Below are 26,236 nucleotides of genomic sequence, written 5' to 3'. Positions count from 1 at the left end.
TATGTTAGTTAATTGAATTTAAATTTAAAAAGAGATTAAAAAAAAAAACTAGTTCCCCATAAAAAGTTAATGTGCTGGAGGGAAGGGGGGTGGGAGGGATGGGGTGGCTGGGTGATGGACATTGGGGTGGGTATGTGCTATGGTGAGTGCTGTGAATTATGTAAGACTGATGATTCACAGACCTGTACCCTTGAAACAAATAATACATTATATGTTAATAAAAAAAAGAATTCTAGCTAATAAATGTAAAAGGAATAACATTAAAGAATACATATCATCACATTGACATCACTAACTTCTTACTAGTACTTTTTCTTCCTAATAAAATTCTTACACATACTAATTTGCCTGACAATATAATGAGCCGGGAGAGACTGAGTCATGTTTTCGCTTCATATAAGGACCACTGGACTTGGTTTCTAGCTGGACTAAACAAAGTATCTCTGGTTCTCCCATGTAAATTGAAGGCATATGGGGTCTTCCTGGACTATGGGTGTTTAATGCTTTGAACTGGCTGGGACTGAAACATGAACCTCTCTTCATCTGCTCAGACTGATATTAAGACACTGGAAATGTCTATATGTTCACCTCTTTTCCAGAGTTCATGGATCTCAATGGATCTCAATGCCAAGAGGTCACGAAGCAGCCTAAAATAAAACAGGTCAGTACAAGGGCAGCCCCTTTCTATTAAGGATCATTATATTATAACGATCTGTAAAGTGATTCTTGTATTTATTATTGACTCTCCGGTATTTACAATAGTGCCTTGCATACACTAGACATTAACTATTTATTAGAAGGATGAATACCGATTAACACTACAACATAAGCTCCATGACAGCACAGACAGTATCAGCATTATTATCTAGTCTTTTCACCACTGGCATGATATCTGCCACAAGATGTCACTCCATAAACCAAATGAATGAATAGTCAATCCATTAAATAAGTTTCTTTGGATACTTGCTGGATACCAAACTAAATCTAGGATAATTTCCAGAGGCTCTGGTATATGAAGGGCAGGGGTTGCAGGGTTGGACATGAGAACCATAAACTAAAATGACAGACCGAGTAGAAAATGTCTGCTAAAAAACAGAAAATAATTATAATAAAATATATTTTAGAAGTCCTGACTTCTTAGTCAAATATTACTTAAGGATATCCAAAAGCAAATTTGGAGATCTTAAGTCCATCATCCATCCATTTCCAAATGCCTGGCAAGGCAATCCATGACATCATGTGTTCTTATCCCTTATCTCAGACAACTTGTGGGAAATAAATTCAATCAATCAGTTAATACTTATCAAGTACCAGTTCTATAGCTAGTCCTGGCTAGGTTTCTAAAGATGAGAGACATAGTTTTTCCTTGGAATCCCAGTTTAATGCAGGGGCTTTAAGCAGATCTCAGTTTCAATGTGGTTGATTCACCTAAATCTCTGAAACTTTAAATTCACAAGGAGTTGTAACCAAGTGAATGATGATATAAGTCATCATCGTCATCATGTCAAAACAACTCTTTATTATTATTATTCATTAAAAAGCTTTTTCATAAACATGATTTCTCATTTGTATTCACTAAAGTACCATGAGTGAGAGGAGATATTATGTCCATTTTCTTGAGTAAATTTAGAATCAAGGAACTTAAATAACTTGACCCAAAGTAACACACAGAGTAAGAAACAAACATAGGTCTCAAAACCAGGTTTCCCATTCCAAATTCTCGTGTTTTTCCCCAGTACACTTTGCTGTTTTGAGATAAATATTCATCAATGACCCCCAGATCAATACAGATTCTTCTAAACCTAGTGCTGCTTTCTCACTGTCTCCGATAGCTTATTTTTCCATTGTCTTTGATAGCTTTGATGATGATACACGTAAAACGACATATAGACATGATTCCAGAATGTCACAGAGACACTATTCCTCCTCAGAAAGCTTCAAATGCATAGCTCCTCCATCTTTCAGAGCCTCTTTTGAAATATGAATTTGAGGGAGAGTTTGGGTTGCTTTGACTTTAACTGCTACCCAGTACATAAATGTCCTTTTACTCTACATCTTCTTTGTGTCAAATCCCTTGCATTACTGCTAGCTGCCTCCAAGCTTGCCAGAATCAAGAACTTGGATAAAATCTAGCTGGCGGAAATTCAATCCAGGCAAGACAAAAGTGATGCTGATAGGCAGAAGTATTTAGAGTAAATAAGGAGAAGTGCTGTTTCGCTGGCAATCGGGACATCATACCCACCAAACATAAACAGCTTTGTGGTGTTACTGGACTCTGTTGCTTCTGGACTTCCTAACAGCTACTGTGGCTGGAAATGCCATCTTCCATCTCCAGCTGGCTTGAAGGCTGCATACTGTCTTCCAAATTAAGATTCTGCCACAGTGATGTACACATTTGTCATATCCAGCTGGACTACTATAATGCGTTCTAGCTGGTTCTCAATACACAAAACTACATAAACGTTACAGACAACAGTGTAAAGTAATTTACTTGTTGGGAAAACCAGCCATCAAAATTAGATGCGTGCTTGGGTCTTTGGACAGGCCCTATGGCTGTCAAGTCTACAAAGGACTATCAACTTTAGTTGCTAAAGACAAAGTTACATCACAGGCTAACATGAGGCCAATGTCCAGAACTTTATAATGCAGACACAAACAACTGATGAATCCAAAAGAAAGAAAGAGAGAGAGAGAGAGAGAGGAAAGAAAAAGTCAGAATCATAGCACGTTAGACAAAGCCTTTGACTTTTACTCATGGGTTTGGTTTTGCTTACATGCTTTTCAAAATAAGATATTTATTTACTTACAACCCAGAATAAGTCATGTTCAATGTAGGGCAGCATTTCTATACTTCACAGTAAATCCTTATTCATTGAAAAACAATGAACAAAGAAACATTATATTAAGTGTAAATTGACCTGTAAAATTCACCCTGTCAGAATGCCTTTGCTAACATGAAAAATTGCAACTGGCAACATTTTTTTCCCAATAAATTATCTACGACTTTTAGTTCCCAGAGATGTAATAACTTGGATCAAAGAAAAAAAAAAGTGTGTGTGATGTAATTTCTCCATTTGGACCAAGATCAAATGGCATAATAAATAATAATATAGGCCAAAGATTGGCAGTTTTTTTCTGTAAAGTTCAGATAATACTGTAAGCTTTGTGGGCTATATAGTCTCTGTTCAACTGCTCTTAAAGTGCGAAAGCAGTTGTAGTATGTAAATGAATGGGCATGGCTCTGTTCCAATAAAACTTTCTTTATGAGCACTAGAAATTTAAAAATGTGTAAACTATTCTTAGTGTTTGGGCCTGCAAAAACTTGTAATAGGCTAGACTTAGACCATGGGTCATGGTTTGCTGATACCTGTTCTATCGAACTGTATAAAGTGAGAGGTAAAATTGTAGACCACCAGAACCTAAATCCCTAAGTCAGCTACTGCTTTCCCGGGACACCTTGGGCAAGTTACATAACCTACCTCAGTTTTCCCATCTGTAAAACAACATTAATAACCTTAAAAATCATAATGAGTGGTTGGGAGCATGAACTCTGATCATAAGTTTTGCAAATGATGCTAAGAGCCTATAGTAAGTGCTCAATAAATGTTATCTATTAGTATGAGTTACTATTTTGGAGTTAACACCTCTTTGGCTTCTTTTAGTGAAAGGATTAGAAAAAGAGCTTTCTTTGTACTCAATTCTCAAAATATGTTACGTGCCTAACTGTTCCATTCTCAAGAAAGGAGGGAACCAAATTTACCCAGAGATATCCAAGAACATTTGGAGTGGGGCAAAGGAAGGAGCATCCCTGAGTTACAAACTCTGCCTCCATCTGAGCAGACACCTACCCGATTACGGTCTTCATTTGTCAACAGTTTCTTCTCCACACACTTATCCAAGACATCTCTAACCAGAAGTCTGTTCACCAGGGTGGGCTGGAGGAGGTTCAGCAATTGGAGACACTCATCATGAGCGTTCTCGGAGGATGGCGAAGGCAGGTCGGTGAGCTCTGGGTTCAGGTAGCGGGCGGCTAAAACGCTGCCTGCTCTCTGAAGGGCCACCAGAAATTGTCTAGGCCAGCCGGGGGGCCAGCCTCCCTTCTCCAAAGCGTTCAAAAGTTCATCAGCCGCCTGCATGTTCCCAGCGTTGACCGCCGTCCTCTGGATCTGCTCCTTCACGTCATTGGGCAGAAAGTCCAGGTAGTCCAGCACCGGCTCCACCTGGATGTACGTTTTCACTCTGGCCCTGAAACACGAGATGAGATAGCAGAAACTCTTGTCTGCAGAATAGCCGTTCGACATCTTTCCCCTCGCAGCGAAGGGAGAGGACTCCCCCCAACAGACGGACGGTTTGCTGTTCTGGGCTCAACAGGTGAGCTGGGTGTCCCGCGGTCGGTTTGGAGCCGCAGGGTCCGCAGCGCTGTGCCTGACGAGCCAGGGGCCCGCAGGACCCCCGGGACGGCGCGCGGGGCAGGGGGTGCTCGGTCGGCCGCACCTGAGCAGGGGGCGGGTCTCAGGGACGCGGCGGCGCGAAGCTGCGAGCCGCCGCGACCCCTCCGACTCTCGGCTGCGCTCGCCCTGGCCGAGGACCCAGAGGCCGCCGCCGCCAACTCCGGTGGGAGCTTTGAGCCCCGCTTTCCGCACGGCAGTTCTTGTAGTTCGCCGGAGTTGGGTTTCTGTTTCGATTCTCCGCGTCCTCCTCGGGCCTTTACAGACGTAATCCGCCGGGGCGGGGGTGTGTCGCTTTCCCAGCGCAGGAGCCGCCCTTCGGTCGGCCGTGGCAAGGACAGTGTTCTGGTGGCAGGCGCTGTGGGAAACGGAAAAGGAAAGCGAATTCGAAAAGCCGCGACTCAGCCACTCTCCGCCTGCAGGTATTTTGACTTTTGTGCCTCAAAACTCGGACTTCTTTCCCACAGCCGTCCTGCATGGCCGCCCCCTCCCCCCAGCCCCGTCAGCGAAAATGTGGAGGGCTTGGAAGCGCGTGATGCGGGACTTCCCGGTCCAGAAGTGAAGAGAAACAGCCCCGGACCCTGACGCCAGCAAGAAGGAGTTACCCTGGGCCGGTGCGTACAGGTGGGTTCCGCCCCCCCCCCAAACCTCCACCCCCACCTCACCCCCCCTCCGGGTCTGGAGATAAGATGGTCACACTGCAGGAAGCAGGTGGAGAAAATAAAGCTACGAAGACATCTTTCCAGAGAGGTGTGAACCCAGAGCCCCAGAATGAATGAACTTTGCACCCGGTCTAGAGTAAACCTGACTTCCGGTGGGTCCGCCCCAGCCAGCTCTTTCCTCTGAGAATTTGTGGATATGAAAAAGAGGGAATAATGATAAACGGTTTATTTGACTGCCTGATGTGTAAACTGTAGTATTTGTTTGGCTTTGACCAGGGTCTGGTGACAGACGCAGAGGGACTCTAACCACCAACTCAGTTTAAGAGCAAGCCAAGAATGAAGGTTTTCTATCTCCCAGCCTGTAAGTTCCCCATATTCTTTAATATACAACTTTCCTTTAATAAAACAAAACAAAAATCCCCAACAACTTATTTTTGATATAGCTGCCATTCTTTTCTTGGATTCAATACAGAAAGTTTTGGCTGAAGCAGTGAGGAACTTAATTAGCAACTAATGTACCAACTTGTAGTAAACATCAACATTTGTCTATGTCATGAGAAAAAAAAAAGACACCCACACTGAAAAATGGCAGCTTCGGTTCAGTACAGAAGCCACATCAAAGTGAGTCCTTCAGGTTGCTACTCACATTCTGCCCTCCTGGGGGTCTGTGGGTGGTAGTGTATATGCTTCACCAGGAGAACCTCTTGGTCTAGAATTATGTGGAGAAGGGAGGGGACAGTTAAGCCATTAAAAAGATACATTTAGGAAAAGTAATCTCTTAGCTAAGCATATTCAATGAAGTTTAGATAGGACAGGGGAGCCTACTGTGGCTTTGGACTGGATAAGAGAAATACAGAGTCCTTGTTTTTCTCAGATGCATACAAAATACTCAGTTGAGCTCTTTTATAGCATGTCATCTTATTTTATGCTCTAATTATATTATATAGCTAAGCTATTTTCTTCCCTGTAGGATTGTAAGCTGCTTGAAGAGAGGCCATGTGTACACACTAACCAGTAGAATTCAAACAGTAGATCCTAACCAGCAGGTCCTTGCTGATTACCCTCAATGGGAATTTTATTTGCCTTGACGTTAGCAGCTGGTCTAATGTCAAACACATAGTGAAAGTTACTGAAGTGAAATAAACTTTGTCCTTGCAGGTGGACCTGCTTTATATTATTCTTTTATGTTTCTTCATAAAATACCAGTATGTATTAATTTTGGGATTTGACCTTGTACCTAAAAAAAGAGAGATTAAGGGGTCAGTTGCTTAAGTGTCTGACTCTTGGTTTCAGTTCAGGTCATGATCTGATGTGTTTGTGAGATCGAGCCTCACGTCAGGCTCTGCACTCAGTGGGTGGTTGGCTTGAGATTGTCTCCTCTCCCTCTGCCCCTCTCCCCCACTTGCTCACACCCCCCCCCAAAGTAAATCTTTAAAAAAGAGATTAAATTATACATTTTTACAAAAGTATTCAAATTATCGATTTTAGTTATTGGGTCTGTAAAGATATCTTTTAGGACTATTCCAAGAAATTCCCTCCACCCCTACCCTGGAGGTGCTGACAGGTTTCATTCTGTACATTAAAACAAAAGCCAACCAAGCAACCAAAAACCATTCTGTCCCCTGATGCCCATTCTTCTGTTCTTGAATGTCAATCACTGGAGGATACAAAGGGATTGATGGCTAAATGTGGGGAAATAATGTCATCATCCTAACACTGTCAAATTGCTGTTTGGATGACGGAGGGTCAAAAGTAGAAGCTTACATGTTCAGTGTTCAGATTATGTCATTCATTCATGCAGTCATTTAAAAAACATTTATTATAAGTATTTGCAATATGATCAATGCTGCTCTTGTGTAGTTAATAAAACTGAGCAAAGCTTCTAATTTTATGGAACTTACATTCAAGTGGAAGTGGGAAGACAGATACCAAATAATAGCTAGAAAATAGGCAATGTGCCACTTGGGAACAAATGCTATGAGATCTACAGTAAGATCCATTCCTAAGTATTTTGTTGCTATCATAAATGGAATTATTTTCTTTATTTCTTTTTCACATAATTTGTTGTTAGTGTATAGAAATGCTACTGATTTTTGTACATTGATTTCATATCCTACAACTTTACTGAATAAGTTGATTAGATCTAACAGGTTTTTATTGGAGTCCTTAGGATTTTCACTCTATGAAATCATGTCATCTACAAATAGAGACAATTTTACTTCTTTTTGTCCAGTTCTGATACCTTTTATTTCTTTTTCCTGCCTGATTGCTCTGGCCAGGACCTCAGTACTATGTTGAATATGAGTGGGGAAAGTGGGCACCCTTGTCTTGTTCCTGACATTAGTAAGACCGAGATAATAATGCACACTACAGTTCCGCCAGCTGATTTTTCATATAGACCCCCTCTAATTCTCACCACCAGCATTTCATAATATCTATCAGTAACAATTCATATTTACTCTCAAGTAAGAGTCACTTTGAGAGATGAGGGTTGAACGATGAAGACTGAGTGTGAGTACAAACACCAGAAGGAAAGTAGAAAGGGACCTCTTCTTTAGGAATCGTCCATAATCTTGATAGGACCTTTCTGGAAGGAGGAGATTGATGGGGGAGAAAGCCAAACCTCAGTCTCTCAAAATGTGTCTTTTTTCTTTATCTATAATTTCGCATTGGGGTTTAGTTTATTTTTTGCTTTTTCATTGAATAGATGTTTTCCTGTGTCAAGCTTCCTCTGATAACTTTCATTTTCATTCTCCTCTTTGTTTTCCAAATGTAAGTTTCTATTTCCTTTCTCCTTTGGGGTAGGGAGTCTTGTCAATCTATGTCTTTTACTTTTCTCTAGACCTGCCTTTTCTTTTTAAACCCAAAAGAAACATTTCAGTCCCCATCAATTTTTAAAAAGTCATCTGTAGCATTTTGTTCTCTAAACAGTAATTCAGGAAGATATGAGATAACAAATTCCTGCTGTTATCCAGCCTTTCATCTGAAATTTCTACAGCTGAGAAATAGTAAAAATCATAGCTGCCTCTTCTTTGACAAACTAGAACTACAATATAACAGCAGTATGCTTTTTTTTCTTCAATTAAATGACAATAAATCTAGTTCAATAAGGAAATGATTCTAATATTGTTTTTCTGTTCCTTTGGTTGTTGCCAACTTGTACCAATAAAGTGCCGACTCTGTTTCATTTAAAGCTAGGTGTCCTTAACCTAGCAGTATGGTGCTCTGATTAAGCATGATGACCCTGAGCCAGAATGTCAGGACTCACACCTCAGCACTGCATCTTAGTTGCTGTTTCCTGAAGTTTCTCACTTATGAAATGAGCAAGATACCAGTACCAGGCTGGGCCATAAGGTTGTTCAAGGGCTAGACTGTACTTAGCACCAGCCCTGGCATTTTAGGTGTCCAAGAAGTAACTACAAGCAATGAGTAAGAGATGGTGCTAACTCTCAAAGAATGCACAATTTAGAGTGGAAACAAATTAGTTATGTACATAAGCCTATATAATAACTAGCCATATGATTGAGTTTTTAGATAGGATCACTTTTTTCAAGAAACAGAAGCTGATAGACTGATTTAGCAGAAAGTTTATTGAAAGGGTACTGTCATAGCTTTATATTTCAAAGACAGAAGTCCAAAACAGAAAAAGGAATTTTAGCTAAGTTTATTAGATCCTAATACTCATTTCTTAAATATTTCTATCATTTCAGTTATAAAATTCTGGTTTTAAGCATGCACATGTAAAAGTGCTTCTATATAACAAAACAATGTTGAGGGAAAAATATCAGGAATCTGAAAAATTTTCCAAATATCTATTTTTCCAAATTCTTCTTCTATAGCTTAATCCTTTCAAAACAGTCACTTTGGACATGTTTTTGTTAAAACAACTCCTATACCTCAAAGACATAGATAGGGCTTTTTTTTTTTTTTCTTTACTTTATTTTTAAATTAATGGTTAAAAGCAACTACAGCTAAATATAATTAGAATGCCATTGTTTTTTCCTTGAAATTATGGTTGATGGTTAACTGGTAAAAACACTTGGGGTTAGATGTCTAAGCCTGTGTTCATTCTGATTGAGAGGTTGCTATTCTAATCACTTAATATATACACCTCTACAATTATATTTCACCTGCTCATATTATAACTGACAAAATTTTGAAGTAGAATGAGTTACTGAAATCAAGCATTAAGATAAATTAAATCAATCTCTTTGATTTACTAAACAACAAAGGGTTAAACTAAGATTTTTTCCAAAATAATAAAGAGAGGGTCCTGGGCAGCTCAGTCGTTAAGCTCAGGTCATGATCCCAGGATCCTGGGATGGAGCCCCACATTGCACTGGGCTCCCTGCTCAGCAGGAGGTCTGCTTCTCCCTCTCCCTCTCCCTTGCTTGTGTTCCCTCTCTCGCTGTGTCTGTCTGTCAAATAAATACATAAAATCTTTGAAAAAATTAAATAATAAAGCATTATCAACTTCAAAATGTATTTTATTATTAATGCACTGGTTTATATCAGTTACATTGAACAATCTTATTTCATCTTCATCTGATGCCTTACTATTTAATTTTTATTTCTATTTTATGATACATTATTATAGGTGTACATGTAAAGATTTTCTAAGTATATATACTTTTATTAGGGTTCATGTTCAGGAACAAAGTCAAAGTACTTGGAGACCACGGCTCTAGAGAGCCACCTAAGGGCTAGAAGTTGTGATGAATTTGAGGAGCAGGATTAATATGAATAGAAGAAGAAGATGTATAGGGGAAGGGAGAGTGAACTCTGGGCAAAGAAGGGAAATTCAACATTTAGATCTTGAAAGTGGAACATTTCAAGTTACTAGCATTGCTTTGTGAAAGATGTCAGTATACTATGTTAACACATGGAAACTGAATATATTTCATATTCTATTGCCAGATATGCAATGGGATATAAAGTATATTCTTGAGTTGAATTTTTTTTAATTTTTTAAAATATTTTATTTGAGAGAGCAGGCAGAGAGGCAGAGGGAGAAGGAGAAGAAGAAGCAGACTCCCCGCTGAGCAAGGAGCCCGATGTGGGGCTCAATCCCAGAACCCCGTGATCATGACCTTAGCTGTAGGGAGATGCTTAACTGATTGAGCCACCAATGCTCCCCTTGAATTGAATATTTTAATAAAAGTATGCTCTATTTAAGAAATAGTTTTTGTTCACTGTAGAAATTGGGGGGTGGATAACGCAATGCTGAAGAAGATTGTATTAGTTACTTGTAATCCTATCACCCAGAGATAGGCGTTTTTAATATTTTAAGTGTATTTCCTACGAATACTTTATTGTGTAAATATGGGTATTTGCCTGTGTGCATTCAGCATCTCTTCAACAGACCGTGAGCGAAGATGGTCACAACTGTGAGGAAGAGATCTCCAAGGAAGCGATCTCCATTGGGAGATCATGTTGACATGCCATGGGGAAAAGAGCCTGTGGCAGATTCCCTACCAGTAGGGATGGCCAGGATATTTGGGCAGCAATGACTAATATTGAATAAAAAGTTCATTCCTTTGTCATACTTGCCATACTGACTGTTCTCAGTCCCAGATCTTTCTTAAAAGTCTGCCACAATTAACAGTTTTTGTGTTGTGTGCTTTGGTTAACAAAGGAGAGCTGGTGGCCCCATGTAGTGGAGCAGAGTTGCATAGAAAGAAAGTGTAGCTGTTGGAAGTGAGACAGGGAACATGGATCAAGAATTCCATCCAGGGGTGACAATGAGAGCAAAAGCCCTCTAGGAATCCTCAGAAATCTTAGGAATAGTGCCAGACTTACAATGCTCTCCAGTATGGGAAGGGCCATCTCAGTAGACATGCTTTCAGCTGTAAGATAAAAAATGCCTGAGTGAATGAGGCCCAGTCAGAGGGATTGATTTTTCTCACACAACAAGAACAGTCAGTGCATTCGTTGTGTCAGAATTCAAGGATGTGTCCTGTGATTTTTCTTGATTTTTCTCTCATGGTTTCAGAATGGCTACCATGGCTACAAACATTATTTCTTCCTACAACCTCAGTTAAACCATGTTGTGGTGGTGGGAGCATGGGGTTTCTCCCATTTACTTGCTCCCAACAGTGAAGGGAGAAAAGATCCCAGGAGTTCCCCAGTAGAACTTCTCATCTATCTCATTGGCCGGAACTGGGCTGTGCCCTCCTCCCTAAAATAAAGTGAAATTTTGCTCAAAATTCAAACAATTATGGTATTTAATAGTAAGGCATTGTCTGTCATAGAAGCTTAAACCATTTTATTTGAATATGAAAATACAAAGATGACCCAAGGAGGGCTAGAAAAGCCTGTTTTCAGGCAGCTTTCCCTGAGAGCACACGCATTGTCCTTGGAGAGCGCCCCCAATGGGAAGTTCCAAAGCTACCATTCAGTTCCTGTGTCCCCAGAGTGAGCTTAGAAAGCTGTTCTCAAGCCCAGTTAGCTGCGTATTAGACTCACATGGAAAGGTGTATACAGTTATACATTGCATCCAAATCTCCACAACTGAAACATTAGGGTCAGTTATTTTCTCTTTCAGTTCCACTCGTGATTCCTCTCTCTGGCCAGAGGTGAGAACTAGGGGTTAGGGCCAGCTGAGAGGACAGCCAAGTCTCACTATTTGTGGTGGTCATGTACTATAAAGTTGTACTGAATTAGTGAATGGGGAACTGCTGTTCCTGGGGACATGTGCAATGAGGTCACACTCTGGTCAAAACATTTCTAAAACTGACCAGTATATAACCTTGTTTTGTGTGTGTGTTTCCATTTAAAGTCACCTAAATTAATATATATTGTTGATTCATTAACATTGAACTCAGAGTTAAAAGCACTATAACTCATACCTGAGTGAAGCTTATCTAACACATATTTTCTCCATGAGACACATCATGATTTTCCTGTGCTTAGAAACACCAGATAACACTTCAGAACTATGCTCGGAGGCATTTTAAACAGTGAAATCACTGACAAAAAGCACAAAAATGCCAAGAATTGGCACTAAATATACCACGAAAAGGACACCTGTTTACAGTTTGAGAGCTGAGACAAGAAGGCAGAGCTTCGCCTTGTTCGACCTCAGCTGGAAGCATGTTCACTGGGCAACTCACATTTTTCACTGCTCTGCACAGGTCCACCAATGATCAAGAAAGCATCAAAAGTAATGATTTGGGGATCACAAATAAGTTTTAGTGAGTAGGTAAATAGTTTCCTGGTCTAACCAAGGGAATATGAAAACCTCAATTATGTTTTATATACATATTCCTGAATCATTTGTATTTAGTTTAGCTAAAGCCATGATGTAAATGAACATATATTTTCAGTAGTTTTCTGAGAGATATTGTGGCTTGTAACATTGATCTACCAAATCAATTGACCTAGACATTGTCAGATATTTGCTTAGAATAAATGGAACCTATTATGCATCACAGAAAATATATACCTTCTTGGCAGCAGCACTGTTAACACTTCAGAATGTCAATCTCCAGCAGATATTTGGAAAAAATGAATCATATATAAATTCATAAACTCATCTTGGGTGCCTGGGTGGCACAGTTGCTTAAGCATCTGACTTTGGCTCAGATCATGATCCCAGAGTCCTGGGATTGAGTCCTGCCTCGGGCTCCCTGCTCAATGGGGAGCCTGCTTCTCCGTCTCCTCCCCACTCATGCTTGCTCTCTCTCTCTTTTGCTATCTCTGTCTCTCCCAAATAAATAAATAAAATCTTTAAACAAATAAAAAAGAAATAAAAAGGTCATCTAATGTCTGTAAACTTGAGAGAAAATAACAAGGGCAAAAAATCTGAATCTGAGTGACTTTAGAAAAATTTTTGCTTATCTTATCCTGTTACCTAGGCTTTTGGTAGTTCTCCAACCTATTGGCTCTGCAAAGAGAATGAGGGACAAAAGTTGGAACCTTTCTATCATTTGAAAAAACTACCTTCCTTATGTTAAGCAACTGGAATTTCTTATACTTTTTGTTGGGCAGTTAGTTAGACATGAGCAAGGAGAGTTTATAAAGCAGGTGCTGGCCATCCCTGAGAGCCACCCCCAAGGGTTAACAGTGATGCCTTCAGAACAACCTCTAAGGGCTAACAACAGGAAAGACCAGGCCACAGAGCTGGCTTAAAAGCTACAAGGGGACGTCCAAGAACTGAGCATGTACACAAGGGTCGCAACTTGCCCTTAAGTACCTTCAAGATCACAACAAAATTCATTACACATCCATAAATATGCAGTAGATAAATAGAATTATAACCAAATGCATCATGGTTCCTTCAAGAGTTAGCATAGGCCGTATGCATGTGCAGAAGCCAAAATGTTAAATAACCACCAGCCGTCAGTCAAAAATGTCAATCAATGCCAAATTCACATGTTCACAAAGCAGGCTTAAAAGGATGCAGCCAGAGCTTCTGGGGCATTGCCACTCTTACTCTGGCAGTGGCCCACTCTCACTCTTGAATCAAGTGTACTGTACTTATCTACTCGATAAACTCTCCTCATTTTGGGGTCTCCAATTCTTGGGTGATCTGGGACAAGAAGAGAGCAACAGGGTTTTCCTACCATGAAGACAGAAATTAGGAAGATTATCAGGAAATCAAAGTTTCACACATAACAAAGCTCCATTGGGTGGCCACCTTTACTACAGTTCATCATACCCTTGGTGACCAATATTCAAACCATACTCTGAGGAAGTTTAATATGACGTCCCCCTTAGAGGGGGATAGAAAGAGGTTCAGTGGGCTAGGCTCTGGGCCCCATCCCTACCTCAAAGAGAGCTGATCAACTTTTCTAAGTTTTATACTTTGGAATTGAGATGAGAGGAACACTTAGAGGAGAAAAGCACCCTGTTGGTGGCAGGAAGTCTGGTGGTGATGCCTGGAAACAGTACCTGAAGATCTACTTCTATCATCAACCACAATAAGGACTTTCCTCTGGCCCAAGTTTCAGGAGAAGTGTTTTAAGATTTATTTAATTATTTATTTGAGAGGGGTGGGGGGAGAGAGGGAGGGAACATGAAGGAAGGAGCAGAGAGAGGAGGACTAGCAGATTCTATGCTGAGTCCAGAGCCCAATACAGGGTTCCCGGGGTTCGTGACCTGAGCCAAAACAAAGAGCTGGACACTTAACAGCCACCCAGGCACCCCAGTAAAAGTATTCTAAATTGACATTACCTGAAGTCTTTCTGGCATCTCTGAGGCAATTCTTCTCAGGAAGACTAGGAAAGTTAAACTTTGCCCTGAATAAATGCATTATTTTCGATATGACAGTGGTTAATCTCTTATGACCCCAAGGCCCTGACTAAATTTAAAAAATAATAAAATTGTCATGACAGAAAAAGTCCATATTTTTTATATATTTGGAAAAGCATTTGAAAATGTCTAAAATACCAGAACATGATGTATTAGAATTTATTAAAAACAAACAAACAAACAAACAAATGTTGTACCAGAAGCGCCTTAAATGGTTTCCCAGGAAGTAAAAAATATGAGTTCAGGCTGGAAGCTGCCTTTACCCCATCAATTTTTCATAGAACCAAATATTAGCAGGGTTGGGCAAGTTCTGGAAACAACATACCATATTGTAGGCAGAGGGAGAGGGACTTCTACACTTGTCACAAATGAAAGAGTACATGTGTAAAATCAGTAAATGAATGAATGATACACTATTTACTCAGGCTGCAAACTATACCACATTTTAAAGAGTTAAATGATACTAAAACTTATATCTATATTATTTATAATTATAGTTAAATTGGTTATTAAAATATTTTTAAATGCTTTTGTAAAATATTTCCTGATTACAGCTAAAGTAATCTTTTAAATTTAATCTTTTCTCCTCTAAATTCCTAATTAGAATGTGCATTTGCCTGTCTCTAATGCATATCTCTGTTAAGGGTACATAGACTAAGGGGGCGGGGCTTACACAGCCCTTCCCAACCTTTAGAACTGGTACAAAATTGTAGAACTTCTTAGTGCAGTTGCTTTCAGTGGGATAATTCTTTCTCCCTCAAATGCAGTAAAAGCTTCAAAAGGGACATATTGTACTATGTGAGAATTGGTTTTTTAAATATGGAGTGGTCTAAATTATTTTATTACTACCAATGATCTATTTAAAAAATATTTCAAGATGAACTATTTACTATTTCAGTAGATGGATAGAGGTGAATAAGGCTGCAGGCATGGGTTGAGAGTGATATTCTATTTAATACTTTTTAGAAATCTGTTGTTTCTGAGGAATAGACTGGTTAGGTGCACATAAATGTGCCGTAGGTTGATTAGGAATTAAGAATAATATTAACATTTACTATTTGTGGACCATTACAATTAATTGTAGAGAAAACCTGAGCTTCTTCACAAAATGAATTCCAAATGCCGGCCCAGGTTCTCTGGTGGGGCCAAGAACTGCCTGTGGCTCATTATGGAACTCTGATGACCAAGTGACTCCTCTGGGGGGCTCAGAAAGGGGAAACCTTTGGGTTCCTTCCTCAGGCTGCGGTGTGCTACCTGCCAGTAATTGCGTTGCCTCTGCCGCCCTCTTGTGGGCATTTTATTATCAAATAGTAACTTGGAACTGATTTGGCTGGTGTCAGGGAAGTAAAATTTAACTATGAACAATATGGATTTTTGACAGATAACAGAAAAAGTAGGCCATCTGTATTTCCTAATGGGAAGACAAAACCATGAATATAATTTAGTCAAAACCTAAAGTACTATATTTTATAAAAGCAGAGAAAAACATACAGGACTCCTTGATCTTCTAGTAGGGAATATCCCCATTTAACAAAGGTTCATAGAAACCAAGGTTCATAGAAGTTGTATTGCATTGTCCATGTCGCACAGCCAGCAGGTGACCTTGGAGTCAATTATCAATCTCTCAAATATTTATTGCATAATTCCTTCAAGAGTTAGCATAGGCCGTAATGACTAGAAACAACTGTTTTAATATATACGTTTTCTTATTTTTCCAGTATGGTGAGGCCAACGTATCAGAGATGATTACCATCGATAAGATAGTTTATTACAATTTCTAAGAGGAGGAGGCACACCTTCTTATAGAGAAACACCAGCAGGAAAAAGAGGAAAGCATGGGCAGAGCCTTTCTTGCGGTTTCTATGGGAAAGGCAAAGCAAGATAGGGGAAGCAGAGTTAGAATGGACTAGTTTGAATAATTTTAGAGGAATCTAGGGCATAGAAGTTATCCCTCACTGCCCGGTGCCTGGCCCTGGGGAGACTAGTGCAGAAGAACACTGTCATTTGGGGTTTAAGAGCCAGAGAGAGGAGGTACTTTAGGGCAGGGGCTGTGGATTGGCTTGTTTACATATGAAAGGTGAGCCATTTGTTATCTCCAAGAATTGGCTAGTCCTGGGAGGGCCAGTCTCTGTAGTCAGAGAAGCTCTAGATGCCAGAGCATCGAGAATGAAGGAAAGAAGATGGTAAAGTAAATACACCAATTAACAAATTCTCTTGAACTCAGAATCTGAGTGTGTGTGTGAATGAATGAAATCAGTAGTAATAAAGAGAAATCCTAACCCTGACATTGGTATTAATTTTTTATCTGTATGATGTGATTAGCTGATAGATTTATACATAAATGTTACCAAATATCAATCAAGAAGAAATGTCAAAATTGATCTAAATATCAGCTGGGGTTTTTTTCTCTTTATTGAAAACTGTAACAGGGTCAGAAGCTTGCAGATAAATGTTTTCCTGTAAAGTGGAGATCATAATTACTTATTTCAAATTTATACTGAAAAAGATCTATTTTAGGCACATGCTTTTCCAGCAGAAATAAGTTTTGTTTCCTTCTAAACAGTTTTTTATTTTGTGTGCATATTTATTTAAGAAAATGTGCAGGAAGATATCTTATATCGGAATTTGAATTTAAAGAACCCTTTGGTCTTTTTTATCCATCTACCTAGTTATTTGCTCTCTGTGTCCCCATTCAGCCCTTTTGGTAACTTCTCTCCATTTAATTATGCTTTCTGATATCACTAACTACCATTTTCAACAATTTATGAGCAAACCATTGTGTAAAGATTCTGTTGCTAGGTTACATTCTCCTTTAGTGGAATCATGGTGGCTGAATAAAAACCTTGGTTCCTGTTCTCTCTCTCTCTCTCCCTCCCTCTCAACACTTCTATATAGCCTATTTGTTTAATCAACTCTTTGGATTTAATTCACCATTCAATATAATTGTTCTATAAATATTTACCCTATACAGTTTACCTGGATTTTTGCCATACCGTACAGAAAAATAAATGGGTTGAGTCTCTAATTGAAAAGTTTTTGGGGCACCTGGGTAGCTCAGTCGTTAAGCATCTGCCTTTGGCTCAGGTCATGATCCCAGGGTCCTGGGCACGAACCCCATGTCAAGCCCCATGTCGGGCTCTCTGCTCAGCAGGTAGCCTGCTTCTCCCTCTCTCTTTGACTTACCCCCTGCTTATGCTTGCTCTCTCTCTTTTCCAAATAAATAAATAAAATCTTTAAAAAATTAAAGAAAGGAAAGTTGTTAAGTTTTGGCAGGATTGTAAGTTGTAGAATTTCTTTTTCTTTAGTGTATATGATATTTTCTACTTGCTCCTCCTGAAGATCCATGCTCTACCCTCTACTTTGCATTGTGGCCTGGGAGGCTGATGTTTATGGACTGCATCCACTTTCCTTCCCTCTGGCTTCTGATTGAGATAGCCAGTGGAAGTACTGACGGGAGATCAGAGACAGGGAAAAGACTGAGGTGTAGAATTGGTCCCCTCAGCTCCCTTCCGCACAGTTAGTTCATCGTGTACCCCTCTACTAAAGGTCATGTGTCAGATGGCCCTCTCCATACAGCTACTGTCTTTAGGTTTCACCACGGCTTCTTTGTCTTGCCCTCTCATCCTAAGTGCAGTAATGGATCCTCACTGAAACTTGCAATGGGATGCTGTACCATTTATTATTACTGCCTGTTAACTATGTTAACCCCTTTGTAAGTGGTGACTTTTATTAGAGTTCCTCAATTACAGTTTTTGAGTGTGCCATCTGCTGTTTTCTGATAGATATGGCAGCAACTGAGTTTTTTGGGTAGAGGTTGGAGAGCAAAGCAAGTGTCCTAGGCAGGTTAAATAGAGCAGATCTTGGATGCAGCATTAACTGTGCTCCTTACATGCACCCAGTTTGCACCTGGCACCATCACCGATGGTGGGTCCTCATTTATATTAGTGTATACTGTAATTCCAATCCTCAGGGACTGTACAGGAGAGTACCAAACTGTTTTCTTTTTATTCAGTTCAGTTTTTAATTGAGGATAGCTGAAGCAATAATGTGTTATACAGCTTAACTCTTGCTTTAAGCAACTTCAAAATCTCTAAGCATGGGACTTCATCTATCCATTCACTCATTCAAAACTATGGGAACATTGTCATTCTCCACAGATGAATTAATCAGGTCATGTTTTGATTTTTAAAATATTTTGCAACCATTTTGATGTGTGTCTATCTCCACAATACAGATTATTACTATCTTAGTTTCCTCTTAAAATATAATTAGTTTCCTACTAATGTCACAAGATTTGGGGGAAACTCAAGTATGAAAATGTGCGAAATAGCTCTGAAAAGCATCATGTGCTATATAGATAAATAGATTTTAATTTTTAAAATTTCTATTACCAGATCTTTTTCCTACAATAGTTTTACACAGATGAGGGACGGGGCCGATCTTATCTTCATACATATGTAAAACACCTAAGGATTGCTATAGAAATGGGATGATCTCAACTTTAGCCCGTCCATCATCTGCTTAAGCACTGGGCCACTTTTATTTTTATACTTTTTTAAAGTAGGCTTGTTAAGCAGAGTCCATGGGTTTCATTCTGCACTTCATTTATCTATTATTTTTTAGAGAGGGAGGTGGAGGGAAGGGCAGAGAAAGAGGGAGAGAGAGAATCTTAAGCAGCCTGCATGTGCAGTATAGAGCCGACCTTGACCTCACAACCCAGGGATCATGACCTGAGCAGAAATCAAGAGTCCATTGTTTAACCAACTCAACCTCCCATGCCCCCCATGTTTATTGTTTTGATTAAAGTATTTTTGGTTGTAACAGTACCATTCTAACTTAATTCACATTGTATGTGAGCAAAGGAATAAGCACCAGGTAAAGTAAGTATTCAATCAACATGACTTCATTTTTCACTTTCTAGAAAGTCAGTTTTGTGAGCATATGATCCCATGTTATTAATATGGAGTCCAGTTGATATTCACAAGCATGAAACCCGGATTTAACGTTGTCTGAATAACAAATTATTTTATAGAGGCTATTAATCAGTGTTTCAGCTTTTTGTATATTTATATATATTAAAGATTTTTATTTATTTATTTGACAGAGAGAGAGAGATCACAAGTGGGGCGGGGGGAAGCAGGCTCCCTGTTGAGTAGACAGCCAGATGCGAATCTCGATCCCAGGACCCAGAGACCATGACCTGAGCCGAAGGCAGAGGCTTTAACCCACTGAGCCACCCGGAAACCCACTGTTGCAGCTTTTATTGAGCATTTGTTTGTGAATACATATTACGGTCAACATTTTTTATATATGTATAAAATTCTAAACAAGTTTGAGTTGAACCCAAATTGCTTGATAGGGCTTAATGATCCAAGTGAGGAAGCATATATTGAGAAACTACCATTCTTCATCTCTCTGAAGAGCCCTGTTGACACTTTTTGTATATGCATTATTGTTTTCTAAATTGTTTTGAGTTTGTGCTTCTGCCAAAAGAGTACTTAATATTACCAGAATCAGAAACAAAAAAACCCTGTGTTGTTGAAAGCTTGGCTGAATAAGGTCAGTTGGTCAAGTGGCTGGTCTCAGTAATAAATGGCAAATAATGTTTACTTCTTTCTTATTTGTGAAGCTTATTATTTTTCTCTGTCCTCACTAGTGGGCATTAACCCTTAGGCATTTGCAATAGTTTTAGATTTATAATAAAATTATTACTGGTTAGCTTCATTTTATACTGTCAAGTTTTTATGCCTTATACAAATAACACACATAAAGCCTTCATTATTCCATAAAAGACATTATTCCATAAAGACACAATTTCTGGAGGAAGTATGATAGTTATTGCATGCATATCAATTAAAACCCTGTCATGAAATCTATATGAATACATTTTAGCTAAAATAGATAAACAAACTCTAGAGCAGATCCAAGGTGACCGTACAACAGTGGATGTGATGACTAAGTGTCCCCTGTTCCTCATCTTTCAGATTTTGTGTGTTATAGATTGAACTGTGTTCCCCTAAAATTTATTTGTTGAAGCCCTAAGCCGCAGTGTGATGGTATTTGGAGTTGGGAGTCATTGGATGGTGAGGTTTAGGTGAGGTTAGGAAGGTGTGACCCTCACGATGGGATTAATGTCCTTGTAAGTAGAGACAACAGAGAACTTGCTTCCTTGGTCTCTCTTCACCCACATACTGAGAGGGCACAGCAAGAATGAGGAGAGGCCATGTGTGGACACGGCAAGAAGGCAGTCATCTGTAACCCAAGAAGAGAGTTCTCACCACACATGGACACTGTTGACACCTTGATCTTAGACTTTCAGTCTCCAGAACTCTGAGAAATAAATACCTGCTGTTTAAACCAGCCAGTCTATGGTGTTTTGTTACAGCAGCATGAGCTAAGACGTTGTATGTATGTTGTTTCTCAAGCTACATGGATTTAAAGTTTGCTAGAATCATTTTGCATATGTAGTAAGCTATGCCTTTTATCTATTAGGTCAAAAAAACCTATTTCTATTATTAATTTTTTATGGGAAATGATATAAGAGGCATTAATTTCTTGGGCCCCTTTTATTTCATTATTAGCATTAAATAATTAATTTTCACATTAGGGCCATTTTGGAGGAATCCTTCCCACCTACCACACTAAGTTCTTCCTTATCTCCCAATAGTTGCTGCATATGTAACATACGGAGAATAGCAAGGTTCATTAAGATGCAGAGCATCTTCTTGGGTGGTTGGTAGCTGTTCACTCCATCCAGCCTTTCAGATCAATAACCTACCTGACACTACCACTTAATTTCATAGACATCTCACATCTGACATGTACAATATCAGGTATTGATTTGGCCTTGCCAAACAACTTTTCCTCCAGTCTTTACCACTGGCAAAGATATACAAAGGCAGGACTCTAGTTAAAGTGGTAAGGATGATTTCAAACCATAATACACTATTTATACTATTAAAAATAGGGAAATAATAGTAATAGTAATAGTAATAATAATAATAATAGGGAAAAGGTCCAGTATGAACTGAATTCAACTTTGATTTGGACAGAAGGGATTGGACATTTGAAAGCAAGAATGAGGGGCACTTGTGTGGATCAGTCGGTTAAGCATCTGCCTTTCAGCTCGGGTCATGATCCCAGGGGCCTGGGATTGAGCCTGCTTCTCCCTCTCTCCCTTTGCCCCTCCCCCTGCTTGTGCTCTCTCATTCCCTATGTTAGATAAATAAATAAAATATTTAAGAATTAAATAAATAAACGAAAGGGAGAATGAGAGAATAGGGAAGGAGTAAGTGAAGGCTCTATAGTATTGGGGAAATGGAAGGTTACAAAGAGCAGGAAAAGGAGTTTAGTCTATGTGAAATCCATCTGGGTTTTGCTTAAGGGCACTTACCCAAGTTAGACTTCTGCCCTCTCACAGAGACTAGGAGAATAAGCCCTATCTTCAGATGCTGGCTGGAACAAACAGTAAATTCTTTAGGCAGCCTTGAGTTCTCTCAGGTTAGTGCTTTAAAAGGGACTAGAGTCATCCTGGGGATGCAGCCTGGAGCTGTCAAAATATGTTAGTGTTTGTTCAATTCTTTATAGGCCAAGATTAAGGCCTAGTCAAGAAGGGGGCTCAGAAGAACCTGGCTAGAGTTTGGCCAGGGAGAGAGTATTTGTCACTATGTCACTGAAAAGCCAATCTGATAGCCATCAGTAAATCCTGAAGGCTATCCCTTAAAATCAGAAAACAATTTCACCACTTTTTATCATCTCAATTGCTGCAACCCCGGTGAACACCACCATCTCTAAATTACCAACAGATTGCTATCTCATCTCCTTCCTTCTATGCTAACCCCCCTTCAGTTGACAACTATTGACAACACAGATGAAAGAGAGATCTTTTACAAATTAAGTCACATTATGTCCTGCTAAAGCTCCAAATCCTCAGTGGCTTCTAATCTCATGCAGAGTATAAAGTCTTTACGATGGCCAATAAAGGCCCAGGGTGATCTGCCCCAGTGACCCCTGTAACCGCTCTCAGATTTTCGCTCTGGCTCAATCCATGCCAGATTTACCAAACTTCTTGATGTTCTCTAAATAGGTTAGGAGGCTTCTGCCTTCTACTTCTGCCTGGAACATTCTTTCTACAGGTAACTACATATCTAACCTACTCCTTCCAAGTCTTTGGTGAAATATCACCTTCTTCTTTGTTTTAGAGCAGCATACCCTCCCCTTCTTAATGAGGCTATCTTGAGCATCTCATTTCAAACTGCAACCTATTCTGTCACTGTTCCAGGCTTGCAGGGTCTTGGCTCGCAGAGTCAAAGAATGATGCGTATGGACACAAAAGGGCACAGTGATAGTTTATTAAGTGAATTTTAATATTTATATATTATATTTTATATTACATATTATATTTAAGTTTATTATGTAAAAGAAAGAAAGCTCTCTAAAGGGAGAGGGGTCTCCTTGTTGTCTCCCAATGATGTAGTTTTTGAATGTTGGTGAGGTCAGATCCAAAGGCCAAAAAAGAATTCTTGAGATGTCTTTAGTGCAAAAAGGTGGTTTTATTAAAGCACGGGGACAGGACCTGTGGGCAGAAAGAGCTGCACTGGGGTCATGAGGAGTGGCCCATTATATACTTTGAAGTTGGGAGGGGGTTAAGGGATAGGTCAGCTTCTAAGGAATTTTGGAAACAAGGTTTCCAGGACCTTGAGGGGGTTAGCTGTTGTTGGGAAAAGGTCATTTATTACTGTCTAACAAAACCTTAGTTATGAGAGAATTATATATGAGATATATATTGGTGGGTCATGTGACTGGGGATGACTGCTAACATGTATCTTTTGGGGGGGGGGCGGTGGTTAGAGATAAAGGAGGTTTCCAAAAGAATTTTTATATGTTAAAGTAGACTTACAGGATCCTGGAGGTTGGGCTAAGATTGGTTTTTGCCCTTAGCAGTATGTCAACATCCAGGCAGCTGAGTCCCAGAGGAATGTCACTCTGCCTGTTTCAAGGACTTATCAATGGGCTGTAAGTAGTAAGGGAATTTAATAATTTTTCTTCTCCTTTTATTTCCCACATCATCACCTTACTCCCCCCCATCTCCATTTACATTTTCCTTTTGTTTTGTAGCATTTTTCATCTCCTAACATTTTTCATCTCCTTTATTCATTGTCTTTACTTATTGTTGTTTGTTCTCCTTGCTAGAATGTGAGGTCTAGAAAAGCAAAAACTTTCCTCCAACCTTGGTGTATTTTTTTTTCTCATATAAACTAGGGCTACATTATAGATGTTCATTAAATTTTCTTTTAATTAATGAATCAGTCTAAGTGAAATTTCTTAATGATATAAAATAAGCTCCATGGGGCACCTGGGTGGGTCAGTGGGTTAAGCAACTATCTTTGGCCCAGGTCATGATTCCAGGGTCCTGGGATGGAGCCCCACATTGGGGCTCCCTGTTCAGCAGGGAGTCTGCCTCTCCATCTGTCTCTCCCCTAGCTCATGCTCTCTCTCTCACACACTCTCTCAAATAAACAAATAAACAAATAAAATCTTTTTTAAAAATTGTAAAAAAATAAAATAAGCTCCATTAATGTTGTTTTTCTTTTTCTTTTCTTTCTTTCTTCTTCTTCTTTTTTTTTTTTTTTTTTGAAGGTTTTATCTATTTATTTGACAGAGTGCGTGCACAAGCAGCAGGAGTGGCAGAGGGAGAGGGGGAAGCAGGCTCCACTAAGCAGAGAGCCTGATATACCAGGACCCTGGGGTCATGATCTGAGCTCAAGGCAGACTCTTAAGTGACTGAGCCACCCAGGTGTCCCAGTGTTGTTTTTCATTAGCTGGTATGTCTTGTTTTAGTATTTAGCATATAAATAATTTCTTTGAGAGAAGTACCCTCCAGCTCTGGAACTGAAGTTTGCTGAGGAGCAGTAAAATTTTACTAACTCCATGTCCTTGTTTCTCCCATTCCCCACAGCCCCCGAACCCCCATTCTTTTTTTTTAACCACTTTTTGTTTTTTAGATTTTATTTATTTATTTGACAGAGAGATCACAAGTAGGCAGAGAGGCAGGCAGAGAGAGACCGGGAAGAAGGCTCCCTGCTGAGCAGAGAGCCCAATGAAGGGCTGGATCCCAAGATCCTGACAGAGGCTTAACCCAATGAGCCACCCAGGAACCTTCCCAACCCCCATTCTATAGAGCGGAAAGCAAATGAGGTAGCAACAGATAGGAAAGGAAAACCTAAATAACTCAGTGTTTATAGTGTACTAGAAAATGTACTGGTTAATTGAATATCTAAATTTATGGTGAGACCAAAGTTCATCCAGATTTGGAAGAAATATCATAGGTAGACATAATCATGAAAGCTTAACATGCATCAGAAAACATGTATCCTGTTTAAGAGAAGTAATGTAATTGGCTAATTTTAGTCAAAACAATGCATTTTCTTTCTATTTGTCTAGTTTTCGATATGCTGTTTTTCTGCTATTTAAACCATTTCCTTCTATAGTGTAAATAATTTTTACTATGTTTGGAAATGCTATGGTTGGGAGTGGGCAGGGAGGGGGAAATGCACTGTTAAAGAACCTACATTCCGCAGCCAAACTGCCTGGGTTCTAATCTCAGCTTTGCTACTAACTGCACAGTTGGGGGTAAGTGATAACACAGTTCTCCACCTTACCTTTCACTTGTGTGAAATGGTGATATTCAAGAGTATATACCCAATGAAGTTGTTTTGAGGAACGGCCCCTCATAACACACAGGGCCTGTCACATAGCGTTCACTCTATAAGTAGCTATTTTTATGAAATAGTGGAGTGTTTTCTGAAATAAAAATGCATAATTTCAAATTGGATTGTATACATTACATTTTCATAAAATGACACTGGTCATACAATACTAACTGAACCATGAGCCAAATTTTCATTACTATTACTTTAAAAAAATCTGTGTGGGCTCAAGTGAACTTTTAAATTCCTATACTAGAACATTTATAATTTGAAATACGAAGTTTAGAGAAAGATGCTGCAGATGGTGTGTCGAAAGACCTCTTTGGATCTTGTGGTACATCGTACATAGTACTTTATAATAAGTAGAGCAATTCCTCCTGTACCTTTCTGAGTTCTTGACTGAGACCCTTGTAATAAAAGATAGATTAACAAGAGAATAAACCCAGACGTTTATTGACATGTAACCTCATGTATACATGGGAAATACCCAGGGAAAACTGAGTAACTTTCAGAAGTGATTCTCGTTTAGATACCGTCTTCAGCTAAAAAGAAAAGGAAGAAGGGTGAGTGGAGGCTAACTGTGGGGAGGTACCCGGAAAAGCAGTGTGAACAAGTGTAAGATTTGTAATGCAGATTTAAAGCTGCATCTTCTCCATTGATAAGGCTCTAGTTGTCTGGAGGAATCATCTTTGTCCTTCCTGGTAGGGAGGGAGGAGAAGGACACTTTTATAAATTTCTGTGGTGCTTGTAGGCAAATACAGGGAGAGCAGAGAGATTTTCTTTTTTTCTTTTATCTGCTTCTTCTCAATTGTTTTCAATTCAAAATAAGCTTTATACCAGAGTGGCATATTTTGGAAATGAATACTATCCTTCAGTAGGAGTTTTCCTAGGCAGCTCTTTTTCTAAGAAAGAGATACACTGCCAAGAACTGGGAAGGATCTGATATTTTATCCCACTTGTAAGCTAACAAGTAGTCTGCCACAGTTTCTTAGAAGTTGACAGATGCATGAGATTCCTCTGTCAGAGACAAAGGGTTTGATTGCTCCGCACCACAGGCAGCGTGAGCTTCAGACTCATAGATTCTTCTTGCTCCCAAGGCTGTCAGTGTGAACTGGAGCTGCGAGGCACAAGCAGCCAGGGTTTGGATCAGAATAATGGACAAGTC

The 26,236-nt window shown here is 39.5% G+C and overlaps 2 protein-coding genes across 7 annotated transcripts in view; one reads left to right on the top strand and one right to left on the bottom strand.

The window, feature by feature from the left end:
• The window catches only part of IFIH1 (interferon induced with helicase C domain 1), a 55,207-nt gene extending 50,892 nt beyond the window's left edge, over window positions 1–4,315 (bottom strand). For all 3 annotated transcript variants that reach the window (XM_004743961.3, XM_045066819.1, XM_045066818.1), the window contains exon 1: window positions 3,849–4,315. In XM_004743961.3, coding sequence (XP_004744018.1) covers window positions 3,849–4,301 — 453 coding nt within the window. In that variant the 5' untranslated portion in view covers window positions 4,302–4,315. The remainder of the gene's footprint in view (window positions 1–3,848) is intronic.
• A 467-nt stretch (window positions 4,316–4,782) lies between these two features.
• Window positions 4,783–26,236, top strand: part of GCA (grancalcin) — a 48,743-nt gene continuing 27,289 nt past the window's right edge. The window contains exons 1-2 of one of the 4 annotated variants that reach the window (XM_045066823.1): window positions 5,055–5,072; window positions 5,387–5,471. The gene's annotated coding sequence lies outside the window, so the exon portion shown is untranslated. Of the gene's footprint in view, window positions 4,871–5,054; window positions 5,073–5,166; window positions 5,263–5,386; window positions 5,472–23,355; window positions 23,378–26,236 lie in introns of those variants that run through there. The other 3 variants (XM_045066821.1, XM_045066825.1, XM_045066824.1) reach the window with 3 other exon arrangements.

Source organism: Mustela putorius, unplaced genomic scaffold, assembly GCF_011764305.1.
Source record: "Mustela putorius furo isolate JIRA1106 unplaced genomic scaffold, ASM1176430v1.1 tig00003869_pilon_pilon_pilon, whole genome shotgun sequence".
Classification (NCBI taxonomy): Eukaryota; Metazoa; Chordata; class Mammalia; order Carnivora; family Mustelidae; genus Mustela; species Mustela putorius.
Note: the sequence above shows the minus strand (reverse complement) of the source record. Positions and strands in the feature narration are given on the sequence as shown.